Here is a 22,262-nt window from a genome sequence, read left to right as displayed (position 1 = left end):
TAAATCAGTTTAAAGTTTTCGACGTTGCCACGTGCAATAGAAAACGTCATTGAACTACTGATTTACGATGCAAGTGTAGTAAAAATGTAACTCGGCATATAGTAACTTATTATATTTGATGCATTGATAAAATGTTGCTCTTTCCAAATCAGTAACGCCGATTCATTTTATCGCAAGGAAATGACTTTATTCAAATACAACCTCAAAGATTAACGCCTTTACGGCCATTAATTTCCCCAATCAAAAAGGATAAAGGAAATATCCATCCCCCCCCCCACAAATCACAGGTTCTCCAAATACGTTTCCAAAGTATAGCCACTTGTTCAAAACCTCACATCTTGCCAGACAATCTCATTCAAAAATTCAGATGAACCACAGACATCGTATAAACTTAATTTATTGCAGTTCTGCTATATCAGCAAATGATAAGTTGAAAGCTTTGTACATGAAATTGTACACAATTCATAGAAAGAATAATGGCATGAAACAAATACTGAAATATTAGATAATACAGCTTCATATTTCCTAGAGTCTGACAGCTAATATTTAAAAATGGACATTATGTCATTATTCATTTCAGGGAGAAATTGGTCCAGAATTGAGATGGCAAATTGGTCCCTTTATATTAAAGTCTGCAATCATACAATCAAAAACAACTCAAATTTTAATAGAGGAAGCATATAAAATAAAAACCTTCCGACAAGACGCAACACTACACCAATAATCCTTACATAGACGTCTAAAATAGCTTCCCAAGCCTCTGAATACTCGTCATTCGCTACAGTAACCCTGCCATCTCACGGGCAGAGTCACAGCACAGTTCAGCAGAATGGGCACAAAGGCAGAGCACCATCAACAGCACTTGGTTGTATAATGGTTTGGATTCTCAAAGCCTTTCTGTATTTGGTGCGACCGGATAAAAAGGGGAGACACACTGTTAGCAGTAAAACATATGATACGCCAAAGAAAACTTAAAAAAAAAAAAAAAAGACAATGTTTTTAGCTCAGAGTCTAAAACCAATATATTCAATCCTTTGCATGATGTGTCCAGAAATCCAGGTGACAATATAACGCATTTCGAGAGATGTTCACATTAAAAATTGGTCCAAAATAAGGAGCAGGTTTTTTTTAAAAGAAACAAGTACACAGTCACCCTAAATCTAAGCAGCTTCTTCCTTCACCCTGACGATCGCTCTAGTAGTCCTGCCCTTCCTCTTGGTACCTCTCATCCTGGTACTCCTGGGCATAGCCCCCCGCCATCACCCCATTCTGATCATCCTCCATTTCACCCTTGGGGCAGTACTTGGCATCGTAGATTTGGCGGCCCAGACCAAAGTTCAGCCCACTCTGGTTGGCGCCCTGAGTGTACCCCATCTGCAGTGACATGGTGCTGTTGTCGCATTTGTCAGTGCCCAGCTTTTGGTCATAAATGGCACGTCTGGTTCCAGGAGCAGTCATGCCAGCCTGTAGGAAACAATTAGTTAATACCATTGTGTATCCATCATCTTCATAAAGCATGCATTACTGCTTGACATTTTTTAAATGTTCTTTACAGAGCAACATTCTGCTCAGTAAATGTCAGATGAGAAAGAAGCAGATGGAGAACACTTACCTGGCTGGCTCCTTTGTTGGTGCCCATCTGCAGACCGATGGTGGAGTTGTCCATGGGGGCTCGGATGTGTGCCTTGGGGTCATACAGGTGCCGCCTTGTGCCATAGGCGTTCATGCCTGCCTGACTGGCACACTTGTTAGTGCCCATCTTTTGCAAGACAGAACAGGAATTTTGAAGTCAGAAAAAAAGTCACCGCTGACCAATGAACAACCACTTCTCATAACACCTTTCATAACCAAAGTGTGATCATTCTTCATGCTCCTCTCGTACCTGAAGCCCAATCACACAATGTCCAGCTTTCATCTTCTCCTCACCAAAGGCCCTCTCCTGCTTATCTGCGTACTTGACCCCGATGTCCACAGAGGTCTGAAGGCCTTTAGTCTTAGCCTGCAAGAAACACCAACAAGTAGGCAATGGAAATCACTGGATAGGGCCAGTGGTTGAGGTTTGTTCTTCATTATCTATCATGCAGTTTGTACAGCTTTGACGTTCCTATGTGGTTTAAATCAATTGCTGATGAAACTGTGCTTGGTATGTAGAAGCGCCCTGTAATGAGCTGGCATCCTGTCAAGGATCAGCCTTGACTTGTGCAATATGCTTTCAAGAAAGGTTGTGGTTCGTCGTGGCCTGCCAGGCCACGCAATTACGGAAAATGGGTTAATAATGAGCAGGGGCATTACACTAAGGAAGGAGTATGCGAGAACGAAAGAGGGGGGCAATAGGACCATGGAGACCAAGGGCTTACCATGCCGGCCAGGGCCAGAAGCGTTGTCTGCACCTGAGTCATGTTGCCGTTCTCAAACAGGTCATTGGCTTCAAAGATGTCATGTGGCTTCAGCCCATACGTCGTGATGGCTTTGATGAAGTTTGACAGGTTCTCCAGCTTCAACGAAACATTTAAAAATGCAAAATTAAATTGGGATGCAGCTGTTTCATTACTGGGGGGGGGGGTAATAATTCATTAATATTACGTGTTGAGCCTTAGTGACCATAAAGCTTGGTCATGCGTCTGGGCATTGGCCTTCAGTACCAACCATTTCCAAAAGCGACGCAGCAATAAACAAGCTTTCTGAAGCTCACAGCAGATGTGCGAATTCAGCCTTGTTGCAGTCTTCTGTGGTAGCTTATTTTTTTTGGCTTTGGTGGCGTATAGAAAACCGATCCTGTTAATCTATTCCTGTCTGCAGGCTTCAGCTTGCAAGCTTCACTATCCCCCTTCAGAAAAGTGTGCGGCGGTTTGTCCAGGTTTGGCATAAATTGCCACGACTTGAAACTCTTACCCCTTGACAAAGGCTTACAGATTTTACCAATACACCTACAATTCAGGCACTCAGTAATTCAGTGTTGTGTTGCTTTATAAACACCCCAAAAAAAGTGTCATACACTCTAATTGGCATTCAAACATATGACTGACCTTCAGCTAACCTTCATTACTTTGGTGTACAGTACTGAAGTTTTCCACATGGAGTGGAAACGCACACGGTTTATTTTGTCCGGCCGCTGTATCATCCCAAATTAATCATCCCATTCAAGGCCATTTTTGTCCCCCTTTGACATAAAATGACCATATTGCACCATCTATAAAGTCTAACACAAGTTGGAATGTCACCCCTCTAATTACACGAGGCAGTAAAAGCTAGAATAACTCACATGTGCTTTTCCTCGACCAAAGTGGCCACACCCATTCAAATTACAAGCAACCCTTACAATAAACGACGGACCGTGCGGCAGATTCTTCAGCTCCACCAGCTTTAGTTGGAGATGGTGAAACTTAAAACCATATAAAAAGTTTCCACTGCGAACAGTCCGTTCTAAATCTACCACGAGAGAAGAGATTAAGGTCACACTATATAACCAAACAAACTTTCCACAATTCAGCAGCAACTCTGATTTCAGGGCACAGCTGGAGAGGCTCAGCGCTGGGCGAGAGAGACATTCCAAGGGGAAGCTTTACTGGGTTCCGTCCTTAGGCATGCATTCCAGTTATGCAATTCAGGAAGCAGAGCCATTGTTCTTCAGGCCTGGCCCCACCCCGGTGTTTGAAATCCTGTGGCAAGCCAGCTCATGTCGGCAAACACACGCTTCATTAACCCGGAGAGCTGGCAGGGCGGCTCACCTGGTGCCAGTTTTGAGAGGATGGGTTTATCTTCTTCACAGAACCAGGCTGCAGCTTATTGATCAGCCTGCAAAGGAAATCAATTTGTCTATATATTCCAGTCATGAAACACAGGTGACATAGCAGCCATGCGGAGTCTGGTGTTATATATAGAATGGCATAGGACCAAAGGCCTGCGGGACTCACTCGCACAGGATGACCCCGTTCTTCAGCCCTTTCTGAAAGTCATCCCCAATGGCGCGTCCGGTCACATCTTCGATCCAAATCCGCAATTCCTCCTCTTTCTGAGGATCATACTTCTGGGCAATCTGTGAGCGACAATGGGTGTAAATAAGTAAATGAGAGAGAGCTAGGAGTCAAGTTACACATCACAGCCCTAAAACATTTTACCTATTCATTCTGTCCCAAGAAGAGGAAGAAGAATTATTGTCATTGTACAGGTAGCAAGTGCAATGAAATTCAATCTTCACATATGCCATCTTTCTAGCCTATGACACACCCACCCACACGAGAGCAAAGTTTAGGGTCAGAGCACAAGGTCAGTCATTTTTCTGCCCCCCCCCAGAGCAGTCTTTGGCATTAAAGGCCCAAGGGAGCAACAATTATGTGACCACTCTGCTAGCCTAAGGATTCAAACCAGTGACCCGACTCAGTTCTCAGATCCTCTTAATGAGGGCCGCTTGAGATGGATTAAACAATTGACATCGTGTTACGTTGAAATGGATAGCAGCGGAAAGAGCAATAGACAAGTCAGTCTACAAACAAAATCAAAGCGGCACTTTAAAGCCGATCGCCAGGTTAGGTCCCTGGGGTTCAGCTTTCAGAGAACCTTGCGAGATAAACCACTGTGTAATGCCGTTGGGCGGTTTACACCGAGTTCCTCTCACCGTCATCTCTACAGTCCACGGCAATGTGTGCCGTTCTCCCAAAAGCTCCATCCAGACGAGGAGGAGATTTCGGAAGGTGTGCGGAAGTCGCATGACCACCGAAGGGGAGACCTAGGACAGCAGCAACCTTTTCTTCCTACAGAACTTTAGACCGATTCCTAACACAGCAGCATTGGTCAGCCTCACCATTTTACTCATCTTAACCAATGCAATGCATGCATTTAGGGGAGGCAGATTAAATCTACCTGACCAATGATTAACTTAAGATCAATCAATTACAAAAAGGGCCAAAACAGTAACTCACTATTACTCCTTTTAAAGGAGACAACCATTGACAGCTTACATTCCTCACCATTATACATGATGAATTCAGCACAACCATAAAATGAAGTCAGGTCTTCTGTCTTTCCATTCAAACTGTGCAATTCAATTAAATCAACAGCTCAAACGTGTTCTTATCCACGAATCATCTTACTCACTAGTCCCATCTTCCCTGATGTAGGTAGTGACCCAGAAACAATTCAGTCAATGGAACAAAGACCAGGACACACAGTGTTATCTGAAGACCTGTAGACTATCAATCCTCTATCCCACAACAGTCACACAACTTCAACCCTAAAGTCACACTTAGCCTTTAGTCTTTCCACCTTCCTTCTACAGAACAGGCGTGTTGGTTATGATTCTAAAAGAAGTTAAACTGATCAAGTGATTTTTTTTGTTGTCAGTATTTTTGAATGGTCTATGATTTGCGTAAACCGACTATACTGGCTGGGATGGGCCCTGGGCTCCCCAAGACTAACCATGACAACCAATTAGAAGATGGATGGATGAGAATGTTACAGGAAGATTTGTTTATAGCAAACATGTCATTGGTGTGTTGTTTCTTTCTCCTAGTAAATTAAATCGTAGAAGAGTCTCTGCTGAGCATCACACCATCAGAAGGTAATAGGACCATGTTGCGACATCCTTCAACACGCTGCCAGCGATTTGTGCACCGTCAGTGATGAACAAACATCCTGCCACAGCAATAGGTGCATGAGGTATCCCCCCACCCCCCAGCCACAGAAAGGGGAAGGGAGGTGGAGGTTCAGTACAGAATTCGATTGCGGTCACACGACAGCTTTAGCAGTCATGCGAACAAGGTCTAAATTTCTGCCTGGACAGCATACAACCTGTGATAGTGAGCAGTTAACGCTGTAAACATCTTAATGATGTCACCATTCAGCCTTGATGGTATAAATTACATATTAAAATGTACAGCTTCAGTGGCTGGTGTTCTTAAGCCAAAAATCTGCATATTAGATGAACTACAGAGAAAATGAAGATCTTATTTTGGTCCACAGCACCAGTCAGGAAGGACAAGCTGGTTTCACTTTAAACACAAGAAACTCAAGACTTCTGCTTATTTTAAAACCACCACCACCCCCCCTCAGATTAAGGGCCAGCAGGGAAGCTTAAGAGCAAACATTTACTGCGATACTGGGGCATCAGAAATGCAACCAATTAGCTGTAAAAATGTGTGGAATAGCTATCAACCATATCAGAGCAAGTGATTTAAGGTACCTGGAAAATAGTTCTCTCTACAAGTTGTCCAGTATGAGGAATTGAAGACCTTCGACCAAGAGGCTACATTGTGTTTAGAGAGTCTAGGGACAGATGAATACGTTGTGACAAACAATTCCTGTTTATTTAAGACGTAGAGGGTGTGGACTCAGTTCAGAGCATGACCAAAACCGACTTTCAGCGTGATCATATTCATGAAAAGCCACATCCTTCAGAATTAATAAAGATACGTAAAAAATCTGTTTTTGGGAGGTGCATGAATAAGCATATGGGCGAAAACACTGATCGTTCTCTAGATATGCCTATAAACTTGCATAAAACCCACATTCTTAAATTCAGTATCGCAGAAACTAACTTCCCTTCCTAGACAACGAAACAGACCTATAATATTCAGTACAAATAGGGAAAGAAACATCCTTTCGTTTTATAATACTATAAAAGAAACAGAACCGCAAGTTGCCATTTTAAAATCTTGTTAGCAATTGTATCAGCTTTACCGTCTGATATAACAGAGCTAAAACTAGCCGAGATATCGCGCATAAAAAGTTCAAATTTATCAGTTTCATCGCTGAAAGACAGAAAATCACGCGTAACCTTCTGGTCCTATATACCAAGTTGTTTTATTTTTTAAGAAAACCCCCGTCGTAAGGTAAAAAGGGGTCTGTTTGTGCCAACCACGGGATCGGGGGGACTGGGTTGCTTAAAAACCCGAAGCAAGTTGCACTTCTTGGGAAACAGCATTTAAAAAGGCGTTGAATATATTTTAGGGTTTGACAACTGCATTGTTACACTGCTCTCGTCTTATTTCAGTGTCAGTATTTAACACGCGTCGCAGCTTGATCAGCCGAGGATCGCATCCAGCTGCGCAATCATTACCTTAAAAACACCATAGTTTACTTGCGAAAGCATCTCCTCCTGTTGCATTAGCACACAGCCCGTCTGAACGGCTACAAAACATAAAGGATAAACTTATCAATATTTTAAAAAAATATCTTCTGTGGATGACGCCCATTGTCAATCGTCTTTGAAGTTACGCTTTATTTTGGATATAGTCAAATCACTTTATATCGTAGACGGCAAAGTGATTAAATCTTTGAAAGTGGGTTAAACTTTAGAATCGGTTTAAAATAGTCACCAAAAAGGTACAAAATAGTGAACGCGGCTTTGGGTTAAAGCTTCCAGACGACCAGCAACAAAGTGAAAAGGAAAAGGCAGAGAATGCGGAGCATTTACTGCCTTCACGTGTTTAACAGATTTGCGCCATTCGCAAGCTCAACATGGAGGACGCGCATTCAGAAAGCACTGAAATACATTTAACAAACCTACTTTGCTTTTGACTTCCGCAGAAAATCCATACGCGGGTCCTTTGTTAAACTGCGAGCTGGACATTGCGTCTGTTCTCCGGTTTCTCCCTTAGAAGTGAGGAGTGAAGCTGGAACCACTTTCCGCAGGATGGGACACTCCGCACTTCTAGCCTGGGGAGCGACTTCCTCCGACGTCCTTCATAATGGGCGCCGGACGCTTAGTTACGCGTAGGCTCCTCCTCCCTGTTTTAAGTTGTGATTGATATCAAAAAGTCCTTATATGGATAGAAAGAGGCAAATTCCTCCAGGATGGGAGTTTCCGCCGTCGAGTCACCGGCGACCCGGGATGCGCAGCGGCTTACGAGGCTGAGTTGAGGAATTTGGGAGCTTTAGCTGAAGCCTTTCATGCAGTTGACAAAACGCCATTTTCTCGGTGCCAAATATGTGTAATTTGGAATTATGAGATTCCTCGGTGTCCAAATAAAACCGGAAACGTGAGATTCCAAAACTCCCAGCGCAACACAGGCGCCTCGTTCTCACATTATGCAACCGCAACCCTGGAGGTGACGAAAGTGGAAAGATCATTTTCTAATAATACGAATGAGCTCTGCATTAACACTGCACTAACTGGTCCACTATATTGTGGCTCTAGCACACGGCAGGAGATCATCTGTATTAAAACATTTAGCCAGTTTGTGCCAAGTATGAAGACATATTTTAGTTGTTCAGCACATTCCTACTGAATAGAGGCTTATCTAAAAGGAATTTACGGCGATTTTAGATCTGATATGTAAATAAACCCAATCTAAAGCCAAAAAGATCGGCTTTAGGAGTTTTTAAATGCAGGACGTCCGTAAGCCTCGAAACTCCAAAAATCACGGGTGACATACAGTAAAGCACAAGCAGCTCATCAGTTAGTTTTTTTATTATTATACTTTAAAACTGTGTGTATTAAACACAAAACTTTCTTTCAGAGTAAAACAATGCCCCCCGCAATATATATTATAATTACGGCCTTGGTCCCTGCCTGTGTTGACTCCATGGCTCCGGCCTTGAATTCACCCGGCGTCCAGTACAGGATCACAGCGAACTAAGTGCTTATCTAAGGTGCCAGTCACAGACAGTCACACACCACGCAGTTTTATTGGGAGGCCAGACGTCTGTTGCCATGTACAAATCTGGAAAAGCCCCTTAGTACTATAAGTTGATTGCTGTTAGATAAACAGACATCTGCTTTGCAGAGAAGTACGAAAATCACGCTTGTTAAAAATAGTTGTTTGGACGCACACCAAAGCAAACCCTGCTAAAAAAAACAGCATAGAGCAGCATAGCTGGTTACCAGCACAACCAGTATAATGCATGCTGGTTATACAGCATATGTTGTGTTTTGGTGCTGGCAGAGCAGTATCGTTAGTGACATTGGACCAGTTTTATGTGCAGGTAGAGCAGCACAGCTATGCTGACCCACCAGCTATACCAGCACCAAACCAGCAATAAAGAACAATGTGGTCTTTTTTTCGTTAGAGGGTCTATGCATGTTTTAAGGAAACTAGGTAAGAGCAGGACGTCCATAGCACAAACCAAAGAAAGTTGCAATTCATCAAACTGAAACACGCGACGTACAAACCGCTTGGGCAGAGTGCAGAAGCATGCAGTTATGCACACTGAAAATGCTGCGTAGTTTATGGTAATCTGCCTGGAAGAGCAGTGTCTGCTACAGCAGTAACATTTCCTTAAATTCCCTGATGATGAAATCCTGCTCTTTCTTATGCATTTCAAATGGCTGTTTAGACTACAAAATAAAGCCGCACGCGTCAAATGCTTCTAAAAAGATAGCCCAATAATCTTATCATTCTTATCTTTCTGCTTCTTGCCTTATAATAACGCAAACCACTGGAGCTGACTTCACATTGTAATTGCATTTATGTTGAATATATGTAATCGGAACCGTTTTGTTGTTATAGTTTTATTTAATTTGTATTTGATTGCATTTCTCAATTTTTGCGTCTTTTTGCAGTAGTATATAAACGGAGCCAGAAATTTGATAAGGATACTTTGCAGTCTTAAACCAAAATAGCGGGGCAGTTATGGTCAGTGGAAGAATCATTTTGAGCCCTGCTTGATGTGACTGATGTGGTGCCATGGCATTAAAATGATATTACCAGCATGTATGGTCACCTAGTGCTATGATCAAATGACATTCCTGAAACCACTGGAATGCTGTAGTGAACACCTCCCAGTATGGAGTTACAAAGCCATTCATAGGCCTCTGGCCCTCCACCGGCCCGCAGCGGCGATTTCCAGAAGTTCGGGGCAGTAGCATGACTTTGCATGAGTGGCCATTTTTGCTTCGAAGAGCCTCGAGGGAATTTGCAGGTCTCACTTCTCCTAAGAAGCACGCTCATGTTGTACGGCTGTGTTGAGCCTGTATTTAGTGTCAGCACGCAGAATAATGGTGCACAGACATGGCATGAAGGAGTATGCAGGGTGCAAATAAAATGACTCATCATGCTTGGCGTTTGGCCCCAGGAAACGATGACGGGACAGAGCAGCTTTTTGTGCTTACCCAATTCATTCCACCTAATGCTCTCATAGTGTGCAAGACACCTTATTTCAACACGGAATCAGTTTTATGGCTCGGTGGGACCTCCCCATGCTCACCCAAGGGCAAAAGGTGAGTGGATACCATTGATCCTCTTCAACATAGTGGATGGGAAAAAATGCGTATAAATTGCTCGTAGTGGCTGAGAGACTATATTGACCTCCATATCCATCCATCCATTTTCCAAACCACTTATCCTACTGGGTCACGGGGGGTCCAGAGCCTATCTCAGAAGCAATGGGCACGAGGCAGGGAACAACCCAGGATGGGGGGCCAGCCCATCGCAGTTGGCCTCCATATTTTTACAGGATTTGAGGATTTTCAGATCACAGAAGACTTGACAGGAAAGAAAACTTTGTTTATTGCATAAAACATAAGTGATGCTCATGCATGACGTCACGTCTCCCTTAAGGTATTAGAAACTCTCTGAGCACAGCAGAAGGAACTGAAAGTACAGGTGTTTTTCAACCACTGCTAACTGAGGCACACTGGCAATGAATAGAAATAAAGCCACATATTGCCGACACTCAGGCTTATCGTAGAACTTTCAGCTCAGATGACAAAAATAAGACCCAATCTATCATTTTAAACTAATTTTAAAATAACCTTTACAACTAGCTGCAGTTGTGATTTTGAGTTAGAGCATAAACGATTGACTAGTATTCTGCTGACACAACAGTCAGCCTCTGTTCTCAGAGATAAAGAGGGTGCTCCTGACCAGTCAACAGTCGATATGTAGAAGCAGGCATAGTCTTCAAATGGATCTGCAAAAAACGTGAGGAGTTAACAGGTACAGGCGGCCAAAACAACGACACCACCATCCGTAAGATTACTGTGTTCAAAATCACTCGGTTGTGTGCACACATGTGGAGAGGGGCAAAACATTTTTTTACTTTATATTGATATATGCAACATTTGTTACGTTTTTTCCTTATAGGTAAACACAGACACACACACACACACACACGGCTGCAATATCAAAGCCTCGACTGAAGGTGTATTGCAGAAACATCACATACCTCCCCGACAGCATGTGAGAGAAGGTGAATGATTTTCTCATGGGCGGTGGCCACCACACTCTGCCCATTGATCTCGATGATTCGGTGTCCAACACGGATGCCCCCCCTCTCTGCGATGCCCCCCCTCATTAAACTGCATATCTGCTCCAAAACAAAGTTGTGGACCGATCAACAGAATCATTAATATTGTTTTAAATGAAAGTATTTTAACATGCTGCATAAATGTTATGGGGAAACAAAACTGCACATTTACAGGGACAGCGCAAGTCACTCACAATGCCATCTTCCACACTGAAACCCAGCTGGTATTTGGGATCGGGCCGTCGGATTATTGCCATGGTGACAGGGGGACAGCGCACAATGCTGAGGTTTACATCTGATGTGTTTTTAAGATCCTGGGGAAAAAAACAAGACCTGGAATGAATCTGGAATGTTAATTACATCAAAATGTGGACGACATAAATGACTAGGTGTTCATGGAAGAGTGCTGTGTAGATTACAGTGAATCCATCCATCCTAAAGGTAATTCAAACAAAACTGACGGGAGTCGACGTCGCTTCAGCAATGCGGGCTCGTTTGAGCGGCGATCACTGCAGCGCACTGCCTCTCCAGAGTCCGCAAGAGGAACATCTTCATCTGTTATCATCCCACCCCCCCGTCCTCAAGCGGCTGACAAATGACGACGCTGAAGGGTTGGTCAGCAGGACTAACTATGCAGTCACCGGTATGCTTCGCACCACACCTATCTGTAAAGTGTAAATTATTAATAATAATAATAATAGATACTTAATTGAAGTTCTCTTCACACCTCCCTCAACTTGTTCTCTATAGGTCAGAGTAAGTTGTCTGCGAAGGGCTGCCACCCACAGCAGCCCCCAGGGAGCTGGGGGTTAAAGGCCCATGCTACGGCGGGGCTCGAACCAGCAACCTTCTGATCACAGAGGCCTAGCCCACTGAGCCACACACTACATGCATTTGTGAATTCATATTGTAAGCAGTACATGTCACAGCCGTGTAATGTTCGCTGTGGAATACATGTGTTTTGTTAGCATGTAACAGTGTTGTGTAAAAGGTGCAAAGAGAGCAGCTTCCACTTTGAAGAAGCTCTCATCTCTTTCATTAAAAGGACTCACACTTGACATGAGTTGCGCTCTGTACGCGGGTCTGCAGCATTAAAAACACCGTTTGCCCCCGAGGAGGGGTGGCGTGACACAGTACCAGGAGGGGGGGGGGGGCGGCATTTTAAGCATGTCGGAGATTGTTCCTGTCGATGGGTTTGATTTTGATTTGTCTGGACGGCTTTTGAAGTGTGCAGCCACCTTAAGAGTCCATCTCTACCATAAAATATAAGAGGTCTCAGAGGGGGCAGGGGATTTAATGAAAAGCTAGGTTTGAGTGGGGCCCCTCCCCTCCATGCTGGCCCCGCCCCCTCCTTGCCAGCTCACCCTGATGATGCTGTGGCATGTGCTGATGGGCAGTCCCACCAGGCTGGTGCCGTTGACAGACATGATGCGGTCCCCGATGTTCAGCTCGCCGCTGCGCTCTGCAGGGCCCCCATGCAGTAGGTTGGCCACCACCACCGTGGGCAGGATGGATCCCCAGCCCGACTCCACGACTGCCAGCCCCAGGATCTCGCCGGGGGCCTTGCTAATGCACACCTGCCCAGGAGGACACAGAGAAGCAGTCTGTACGTAAGCTTCTGTGACATCATGCCATATGGTATGGCCACTGGGCAGAGGTGGGCAGAACCTGCTGGAAGGGTAGGGATCAAAAATTACGAAGGCCACCGATTATTTAACCAGTGCTTTGTCAAGCTAGTTATCACATTTTCTTACACATTTGAACAGCAAAAGGGCACACTGTGCAATTTGCAGTGCCAGTGTTGTGTGCTATATGACTGCAGGTCAGTTCTGATAGACGTTAGTTTTATCACATGGGCCGGATACAACTGTACCACAAGCCGGATGTGGCCTGCGGGCCTCGATTTTGACACCCCTGAGTTATACCCTTGTAAGGGCACCTTGTAGGGCACTGTGTCAATGTCTCTCCACTAGAAGGGCACTTCATAAAGGCACCTTTTTCCATTGGAAGGGAACCCATAGGGACCACTTAGACCCAGAGCTGCTGGGCTTGGGAAAGTATGAGCTTTTTACGAACTCACCTCTCTCATGTTCTCAGAGCGGGAGAAGTGCACCAGGTCGCCGTTGTACAGCTCATGAGTACCCAGGTAGTCGCTGTACTCGCCAGGCCGCAGGTCGCTGGCTTTGATGCCGTTGGCCTGCAGAAACTGCTGATAGGCCACTCCAAAAGCCTGGCCCATGGCTTGGGCAATGACCTGCGCCTATGGAGCGATCAGGGACACCAAGCCAAGGGGTCACATGAGGAAGGAATCTCTACCGGCCACCGGGCTGTCAGGCTTTTCTTTCTTCCAAAATAAGCTAAAAGGTCCAAATCACTGGTTAACCATTAAAGAACAGGCTTGTTCTTTAATGTCTGACGGCTTTGATTTAACCAACAAGCGCAGCAGCAAATGTTCTCTCTGCTGTGACCAAGCAGAGCCACCTGTCTGTTCGGTGGAGGTTGACTGGTCACCTGCAGCAGCACCGACACTGAAACTCTTACAGACAGGATGGCTGGAGTCAGCAAATGTTGCAAAACGGCGGTATGATCCCTATTGACCAAGTGCGGGATTTACTTACACTGGAACAGGGGAAAGACCCAATGAGTCGTGTGCTGTCAGATTATCAGTGAGTGCATGAGACCTGCACGAGGCGGCATCTCACCCTGAAACACTCCTTTTCGAAAGACAGACCAGTGGATGTTTTTCAAAAGGAACGTAAAGGCGTGGAGCAGCAGAAGTGGGTAAAAACAGCGCTACTGCAGGCGCTAGTGGCAGACTGTTAAAGCAGGCTTACTGCTCTCTCTCAAATGGTAAGCGCTGTTCATGTATTCGTTTTTAAATATAAATACTGACAGGGGCTGATGAAAATGACTCACGTCATCAGAGGAGAACACATGACAAATCATGCAGCAATTCTTGCGAGGGCCTTGGGAGTTTGATTCTGGCCCATCGGCGGCCCCCTTCCTGCCTGGTGGCTTCCTACGTGCCATCAGAACCAAGATGGGACCGATGTCCGCGATGTATGAGATCATCTGGAGCGAATGGTCCATCATGGCTTCCTGGGGAGCAACAGAGGAAGCTCAATTTAGCTACGAGACTGATAAGAAAAACTAAACACTGCCTTTGCTCATGCATATCCTTCATTTGCTAAAATAAGGTCTTTATCAAGGCTTCTTAGACATTAAGTGCTGGCCTATTGTGGCCGTACTGCGGCATCTCTAGCCAGACATTACTGAAATACGATACGTCTAACTCTCCTGGTCAGGGTCACTGGCAGAATGGAGCCTATCCACAAACACACAGTCACACAAACACAGTCACACCCTGTCAGCAAGTCAGAGTCACCAAATCATCTAGCCGCCTGCCTTCAGACCGTGGCAGGAAACCATGGACTGTGGTTCATGTTCATGCAAACTCCACACACACATAAGAGAGGCAGGATTCGAACCCCACCCCAAATCGGCGGATAACTTCTCTGCACCTGTGTGTCTGTACTTAGCACTTTAATGCGCTGGGTGGAAACGAAGAGGTCCACTTCTGTCATAGGCTGAGACTCTCCTTCTGGAGCCTAAAAAGGAGACAAGCAGAGAAATACGATCAACTCTGGAGCAGGAGAAAAACAACAAGCAGAGCTAATTTAAGGATGGAGGGATGACCTTGATTCTGTCCACAGCCTCTTGCGCCTGGGCCATACGGACGTTAGTCGAAGGGTTCTTCTCAGACATGAGCTGTGTGGAGCCCAGGTATTTGGCTCCAAAAATAACTCCGTCGAGAAGGTCCTCTGGGTCACAGGGACCAGGAACTGGGTCACCAGTACCAGACAGGGAACGAAACATAAGCGTCTTTCTGGTGACTAAAATCAGTACATATCGACTGAAAGAAATGTCTATTTATTATGCTACATATAACAAGTAAATAGATTGCTGTAATGAAAATAACTGCTGCTTACACAAGGTTATGCAATATGCTATACTGTTGATCACCAGGACGTTAAAAAGAATTTCAAAATGGGGCGGCAAGTGATTTTAACATTAAACCTCAGTTTCTTTTAAGGCTCTGTACTATGACAGTACATGCACCCCCACCATGAATAAAGGTGATGGATGGGACATACACTATTTTTTTTCTAATGTTAATCTTTTATTGGATTATCTTAATATTGCGGTAAAACTTCCATTAAATGCCTTTCCAGATAGTCCGGCCAGTAAAACATCATGACCCAGAGGATGTACGTGAGGACGATACCCTTTCGCCGACTCCCTTACCATCTTTATAGGCTGGGTGACACTCTGAATTCTGAAATCAAATAAAATACCAGAAAATCAATTTAAGAAACTGGCGTAATACAGCAGACATTTCATGCAGATTCAAAATTCGACAAATTAAGCATCGATCTTTCATCATTTTGGCCGTCGTGAGAAACGAACCCCACTGCTGACAGGGGCGGCAGCTTCGTCGTCTTCTAAAGAGGTGCTCTCTCCTGTCAGGGGGTCCGGACGCCCTGGGACAGTATGTCCACTATTGCCCATGTCTCGGGCATCTGCAAAACAATCCCAAAACCTCTGTCCTTCCTCCTCGCTGTAGGACACTGACAGCACTGCATCAATCTCGTTCCTGTGTGATAAGAACTCTACACCGGCCGTCCTTTGCGATGGCGAGCCCTTCTCCTCAAAGTCCAGGAGTCCCAAAAGATCTTTTTGATGGCTTTCAGAGAAAAGTAGTCCAGAACATTGGTGCTCCTCATTTTCAGGAAGCGTGTTAACTTCTGAATGGGCAAGAGTTCGCTCTTCAGGATTGAGAGAAGCAGAACATGAAATGTCACTGATGCACTTGCTGTAATGTGGCGTCGGCATGACGACCTGCAGCTGGTCCAGCTGTTCATCAATCTGAAAGTGATTACTGCCACCACCTGGTTTGTATCCCACGTTCTGCTCCTTTTCATCCTCCATCTTCTCAGCATTTCTCCCTGCTGTACTATCTTGGTGACCATCTTGCTCAAGCCCTGGCTCCTGTACACAGGCTTTGGTCTCAGAGAAAAGCCATGAGTCTTGTATACTGTTCTCAGGAACGTCAAGTATGGTGTCTGACGGCAGGAACCTGCTGTCATCCATGCCAGCTACCGAAGCATCTTCACTGGATGTATCCGACCTCCAGTCCAGGGGTGGGGGCTCTATCAGGTTAAAGGAGTCCAGATCCTCCACATCTGGGTTTCTGGAGTCTTCCTTACCAGCACCCTTGATGGTCTGGTCACACTCTTCCTCAGCCATGGCAGCCTCAGGCACAGCCTTATCCTGCTGCACTGCTTCAGCTAAAGCTAGGTGTTCAGGTTCATCGGTTCCAGGTGAAGCGGGACGGTTCCCCGGAGGCACGGTGGTGGATCCTGTCTGAGACTGAGGCCTACTTCTCAACCCCACCAGCAGCCGTGACTGTACATCACCCTCCAAGGTGGCATCTTCCTGTCTATCCATCCAACTTCAGAGACAGAGAAAACGCTCTGAGTGGAAGTCCTCCCCCGTCAGTAGAGAGCATCAAGCCATCCACAGCAGTGAAACTCCACCTGTATGTGACCTGAAGAAACCCATTTTGTCAGGTTTCCTAACGTCAGAATAGGATTTACTGTACAGATCATCATTAATCATCTTAACCGACTGCATTTACACAAACACAAATATATTAATGTGACTCCACATCTAAGGGATATTCCGAAAAAACACACAATGTAAATGCTGAATGTCAAAACAACATCCTGATTCTGTGGATTCCAAAGAACAAGGTAATAATCCAGGAATATTACATGCAGACACTTTAACTGACGTGTGTTCTTCTCTATCACGCCCTTACAATCAACGCTTAGTAAACAAATACAGGTGATGATAAATTCTTCCATTTTAACTATGGCTTGCTAGTTGACCTGTGATTATTATAGAACTCAATGGTCACTTTTTTCCAAAAAACAAGAAGATAAAAATATAATTAAATATATAGAATGCATTATCAGCACCTCCAAATCTGAGACCATGGTTCTCAGCCGGAAAAAGGTAGAATGCTCTCTCCGGGTTGGGGATGGGGTCCTCCCCCAAGTGGAGGAGTTTAAGTATCTCGGGGTCTTGTTCACGAGTGGGGGAACGATGGAGCGGGAGATCGACAGGCGGATCGGTGCGGCGTCAGCAGTCATGCGGGCGCTGCATCGGTCTGTCATGGTGAAGAGAGAGCTGAGCCAAAAGGCGAAGCTCTCGATTTACCAATCGATCTACGTTCCTACCCTCACCTATGGTCATGAGCTATGGGTAGTGACCGAAAGAACGAGATTGCGGGTGCAAGGGGCCGAATTGAGTTTCCTCCACAGGGTGACTGGGCTCTCCTTTAGAGATAGGGTGAGGAGCTCAGTCATTCGGGAGGGACTCAGAGTAGAGCCGCTGCTCCTCCGCATCGAGAGGAGCCAGATGAGGTGGCTCGGGCATCTGATTAGGATGCCTCCTGGACGCCTCCCTGGTGAGGTGTTCTGGGCATGTCCCACTGGGAGGAGGCCCCGGGGAAGATCCAGGACACGCTGGAGAGACTATGTCTCTCAGCTGGCCTGGGAACGCCTCGGGATCCACACAGAGGAGCTGGATGAAATGGCCGGGGAGAAGTCTGGGCCTCCCTGCTGAGACTGCTGCCCCCGCAACCCAACCTCGGATTAAGCGGAAGATGATGGATGGATGGATGGATGGATGGATGGATGTACAGATGGATGGATGGACAGATAGATGGATATAGAATGCAGGCTTTCCCCAGCAATTTTTTTTCTTGACAAGGATATAAATGACCCTAGCATAGGCTATATGAAATGTTACTGTACAGCTTAAAATACTGTTTAGTACTTTGCCTCATCTGAAGGCTAATGACAGTCGTGTGAGCCACAAGTGTAAAAAGAATTAATTCTCATTATAAAGATACAACGACAAAAAGAATTTCCCCGATGGTCAATAAATCGATATAGCTACACAATTTTAAACGTGGTGCGTTTCAAAATATTTATACAGAATACGAGGCACGGTGCGCAGCGTCACTTAAAAGCATCAGTTCAGCAAAACCATAAAAAACATTGTCGAAATGTGTTGGCATGGCTATTCCACTGCATGAAATATGGAAGCGTTGCATAAAGTTTAGAAGAAAATCTTTAGAAATAATACAAAAACAAGTACTAATTCAACGATAAATACAAAGCCGCAAAGTAACCAACAATGATCAATAACGATAAAGCAAATAATCCGCATGTATTTCCTATAGGACTAACTAGTGACAAATTGAAATTTGCAAAGCGGACGTCTCTGAACTTTAAACTCCACTAATAAAAGTTGGCGTACTTGGGAATGATCCAGCGAACTAGCTCGTTAGTCACATAAACAGCACACCAGTTACTGGACTGTTTGCAATACAGTCTGAAAACATCCACCATGCTTCTATGGAGGAAAAAAAAAAAGTTTCCCCATGATACGAACAGACATTTTATCATGTACACTTACCGGTCAAAACATAACTCCCGACTGCTCGCTCCATTATGCGATCACCTGGTTTCACGGACGGTGTGCGCATGCGCGCCACGACATCCAGTCCTGCCCAATCCATTGCCAAATCATCAAACACAAGGATTACTACCCACTGTATAGAAATTTATTCAGTTTTCAAGTCAATAATGAACAAGGATAGTTGAACATATTTACAGAAACAGCAGGGAAAACTGTCAGATTATTAACAGCTATACGGCAACTACACAAATAAAAACTAGTGAAAAAAAAGTTTCTGTTGTCAGACAAATCTGAATAAATCCTGCTAAACACAATGCGTCATAAAATACGATTAAACATCGAGACATAATCATTTAAACAGTCAAAAGAAATCATTTAGGTAACGTTAACAATTTGTGTCATAAAGACTGCAATCTCAAAAAAGAGACAAAAGAACAGTAACTTGAAAAACAACATATTTACACTGTTTATAGTGTTTTACAAAGTTTACGATGAAAGGCTGGAATCCAAGAATCCAAGAGAACTCTAAAACACTCCATTAGAGGCTAGGCAATTATTCTTCATAAAATGTGAATACACTAGTCATTAGCCCTTCTACCAGAATATGTCTGGTATAAGCCAATCAGAGACGACACTGTGCCCATAAGTCCCACTAGCCAATGAGGGAATCGGCTGGACCAGAGAAAACCCGGAGGCAGCCAATGGATCGCGTTGCTCAGGTCGGCCATACTGGAGAAGATAGAGAGAACTTCGCTGTGCACCTGCTGCTGGACCTCAGTGCTCCTACTCACCGCGGCCTCACTGAAACACAGAGTCCATTAAGGGTTTAAATGTCCAAAAGGTCCACATTTCAAATCAGTTTTACCACAGGCCAATTTTGCCGGCTAAATATCAGACTTTTTAAATTCATATAAATCATAGGATGAATCATATAGCAGTAGCATAGAATTGCTCTGATGATTGAAGGAATTATCTGTTACAAATAGGATTAAACTAAAAATTGTTCTCACACCATATTTTTTTAAACAATAAAAACAATAAAAATATATTAAATAAAAGATAAATGTAGACAGGTTGGTATCCCATCCAGGCTGGTATCCCACCTGTGCTGCAGGTGCCAACTGCTGAGTTTATAAAAGTGTTGGTAATAGTTGGTAATAGTGTATGGCTACAGAAAAGCATATCAGGGTGAAAAACATATAAAGTTTAATTAAGATGGTCCTGTCAGATTATGTTCAAGCCTGACTATTTTTTATGTTTAATTTTCTGTTTTTAGATAAGTAAATCTCTCAAAGATTAAGCCTCACCTCCCCTCTCTCTGATTGGTTCTCCTATTTTTCCTCATCTTCTTCCTCAGCAGCAGAATGACTCTGACTGACCTAAAGTGAGCAGGATCTTGTGTGAAGGTAGCTGCACACATGGGCAGAAATCCTGTTTTCGGGCGTTCTGCCAGATGGCAGCTCGTCACCTGAGAATGTTCATCAGCAGCGATACGGCCCACATCAACGTGCTCAGCGTCCACCACCTCGCGGACTTAACGCCGATGAGCCGAGCATCAGCAGCCCATGCAATGTGCTCCAATGGGTAGTACAACTGATCGGCCAGATTATTAATCACGCATATCCAGCGCACTCCCGCATCTTCCTCCTAAGTAGGTACGCCAAGGATCATTAACAGCAAAAACCAAAAACAATAAGTTATATCACATGTCGCTGTTATATTAACATTTCAAAGGTCAGTTTAGTTTTTCAAATATAAAGAATGTCAACATGGCACTGATTTTTCCTTACAGAGACGCCTAAGCCGTAACTCCAAGTGTAAGCGAACATGGAAAGGTCATCGAAGAGACGCAGGACGGTGCGACAGTCGCTGAGCTGAGATGAAAACAGCAGCAGTCTGTTTCCCAGCTGTGACGATCCTGGTCCTCTCTGGGAAACGATCCCACCAGCTAACAGGGACCCGTAGCACAGAGTTCTAATCTAAGAATGAAACAGAAATAATGCGTCAATATATGCAGCCTTTGGGAAGTTTCTTGTCCACGTAGTAATTTTTTTGCATATTCTAAATTATTATAATAATTGCAACCCCTGCCATCTTACATTGCTTTCGCCAGATGAAATTATAAAAGAAGTCTCTTACCACTTTGTCTCTTCCCCTATAAGACTCCAGCAAATTTACTAGCGATTCCAATGAATTTGCCATTTTCACCTTGTTTCGTTACGTATTTATTTACGTCACCTCGTATTTGCACAACATCTACTGACTTAATATTATCAGGTGTAAGGCCACGCTTCTCTACGGCCACTGAACTTTGAAACGAGACCCATGACTGAAAAGCTGAAACCTGCAGAAACCGGAGTCAGTTCCACTTCCCGGTCAGTGGTGGCGGCATCTTCAAACTAAAAGTCAAATTAATCACGTTGGTTATAATTCCTACGAAGTTTAACCATATCCCTTTAACGTACATAATTAATTTTAAAAGTTTAATGAGAAAACACCTAGTATTGAAAATCTAGAACATGCACATTATATGTGTATGTGAAGTTCGGGAAATAGCCAAGTCGTTCTTAAAGCAGGATCAGAGCCCTCGTAACTCTATGTACCACTAGTTCTATTTTACTGTCGCTTTAAGGGAAGGTCATGCGTAGCACGCGAGGATCGCAAAAAGTGGGTTTTATTACGTAAGTATTCGTCATCGAGGGCGGGGCGTGCCGGGGGCGGGGCCTCCCTTCCCTGTAAATCGTAGGTATTTTTCCTGCATGTACGGAGAATGAGGAGTACGCTGCTGGGCCTGGATGAAGTCAGTCTGCGCTAGTTTTGCACACGTACGTCAAGCTGTTTGCTGGATGGCAGACGTTATGTGGGTCCTGAAAGCGTTACTGCATGTGGAGTACCAAAATAAACGGAATTTGCATTCCACTTAAATTGTGGTTCATTGCAAAATGCCACAGTATCAGTTCGATTCAGGTTGTACAGTTTCAAAACAGTCTCACTTTATTCTTTAAAAGTTGAGTATGGAGAATAAGACTAAACATAATCCGTACGCATGTCCGTATGTTAACAAACAGTACAGTTTAATTTTTCTTTCACTGTCGATAATGCGTCCCCCCTCTGCGCGAGGAATTTGTCGATACAGTGTGTGATTTAAACTTGACACGCACCAGATTCAACATCCAGCTAATAAGGCGTTGCAATGCAATTCATAACTAACCAACAGGAAGAAAACATGGTACTGTTGACCTACGTTCACTAAACTTGTGCTTCCGTGTGAAACGTTTCCTGCGAAAGGTTTGCAAAATAAAAGTAGCTGTTTTAACCGGAAGTGAAGTAGAATTCCCTGTGTTAAGTGAGTAAGCCCCCAAATGGAACCAGTCGCTTGGGGTGTATTGCACTTTTTCCATGGAAGGATTCTATAAATTAAGAAGTTAAAATGCCACTTCCACCGTGTTGATCAGTATATCCAAATAAATTCTAAGAAAATAGAAGTTTGTGGGTTGTAACCTAACTGGTTTCTTTAGTGTGTGATT

General features: G+C 44.3%; 3 protein-coding genes across 4 annotated transcripts; all 3 read right to left on the bottom strand.

The window, feature by feature from the left end:
* Positions 1 to 381: 381 nt before the first annotated feature.
* cnn2 (calponin 2) lies at positions 382 to 7,710 on the bottom strand. The gene is made up of 7 exons (XM_048975876.1): positions 7,505 to 7,710; positions 3,915 to 4,036; positions 3,729 to 3,795; positions 2,358 to 2,495; positions 1,883 to 1,999; positions 1,613 to 1,759; positions 382 to 1,464 (listed from the first exon to the last, which is right to left on the bottom strand). The coding sequence occupies exons 1-7, from the start codon at positions 7,565 to 7,567 to the stop codon at positions 1,195 to 1,197; spliced, it is 924 nt and encodes a 307-aa protein (XP_048831833.1). The 5' UTR covers positions 7,568 to 7,710; the 3' UTR covers positions 382 to 1,194.
* A 2,711-nt stretch (positions 7,711 to 10,421) lies between these two features.
* On the bottom strand, positions 10,422 to 18,876 carry si:ch73-40i7.5 (amyloid-beta A4 precursor protein-binding family A member 3). The gene is made up of 11 exons (XM_048976681.1): positions 18,733 to 18,876; positions 15,652 to 16,792; positions 15,490 to 15,520; positions 14,881 to 15,026; positions 14,706 to 14,792; positions 14,101 to 14,283; positions 13,265 to 13,444; positions 12,549 to 12,761; positions 11,379 to 11,498; positions 11,104 to 11,244; positions 10,422 to 10,848 (listed from the first exon to the last, which is right to left on the bottom strand). The coding sequence occupies exons 2-11, from the start codon at positions 16,690 to 16,692 to the stop codon at positions 10,777 to 10,779; spliced, it is 2,214 nt and encodes a 737-aa protein (XP_048832638.1). The 5' UTR covers positions 16,693 to 16,792; positions 18,733 to 18,876; the 3' UTR covers positions 10,422 to 10,776.
* Positions 18,867 to 21,364, bottom strand: pex11g (peroxisomal biogenesis factor 11 gamma). 2 transcript variants are annotated; one of them, XM_048976682.1, is made up of 6 exons: positions 21,234 to 21,355; positions 20,875 to 21,134; positions 20,526 to 20,714; positions 20,204 to 20,382; positions 20,043 to 20,114; positions 18,867 to 19,536 (listed from the first exon to the last, which is right to left on the bottom strand). In XM_048976682.1, exons 2-6 carry the CDS (start codon positions 20,935 to 20,937, stop codon positions 19,314 to 19,316), a joined length of 726 nt encoding a protein of 241 aa, XP_048832639.1. In that variant the 5' UTR covers positions 20,938 to 21,134; positions 21,234 to 21,355; the 3' UTR covers positions 18,867 to 19,313. The 2 variants fall into 2 exon arrangements, with proteins under 2 accessions (XP_048832639.1, XP_048832640.1); XM_048976683.1 differs by lacking the exon at positions 18,867 to 19,536 and adding an exon at positions 19,548 to 19,903 and having other exon boundaries at positions 20,875 to 21,364.
* Between the last annotated feature and the right edge of the window lie 898 nt (positions 21,365 to 22,262).

Source organism: Brienomyrus brachyistius, chromosome 15, assembly GCF_023856365.1.
Source record: "Brienomyrus brachyistius isolate T26 chromosome 15, BBRACH_0.4, whole genome shotgun sequence".
NCBI lineage: Eukaryota > Metazoa > Chordata > Actinopteri > Osteoglossiformes > Mormyridae > Brienomyrus > Brienomyrus brachyistius.
The sequence above is the reverse complement of the archived record's forward strand: the minus strand, read 5'-3'. Positions and strand labels throughout refer to the sequence as shown.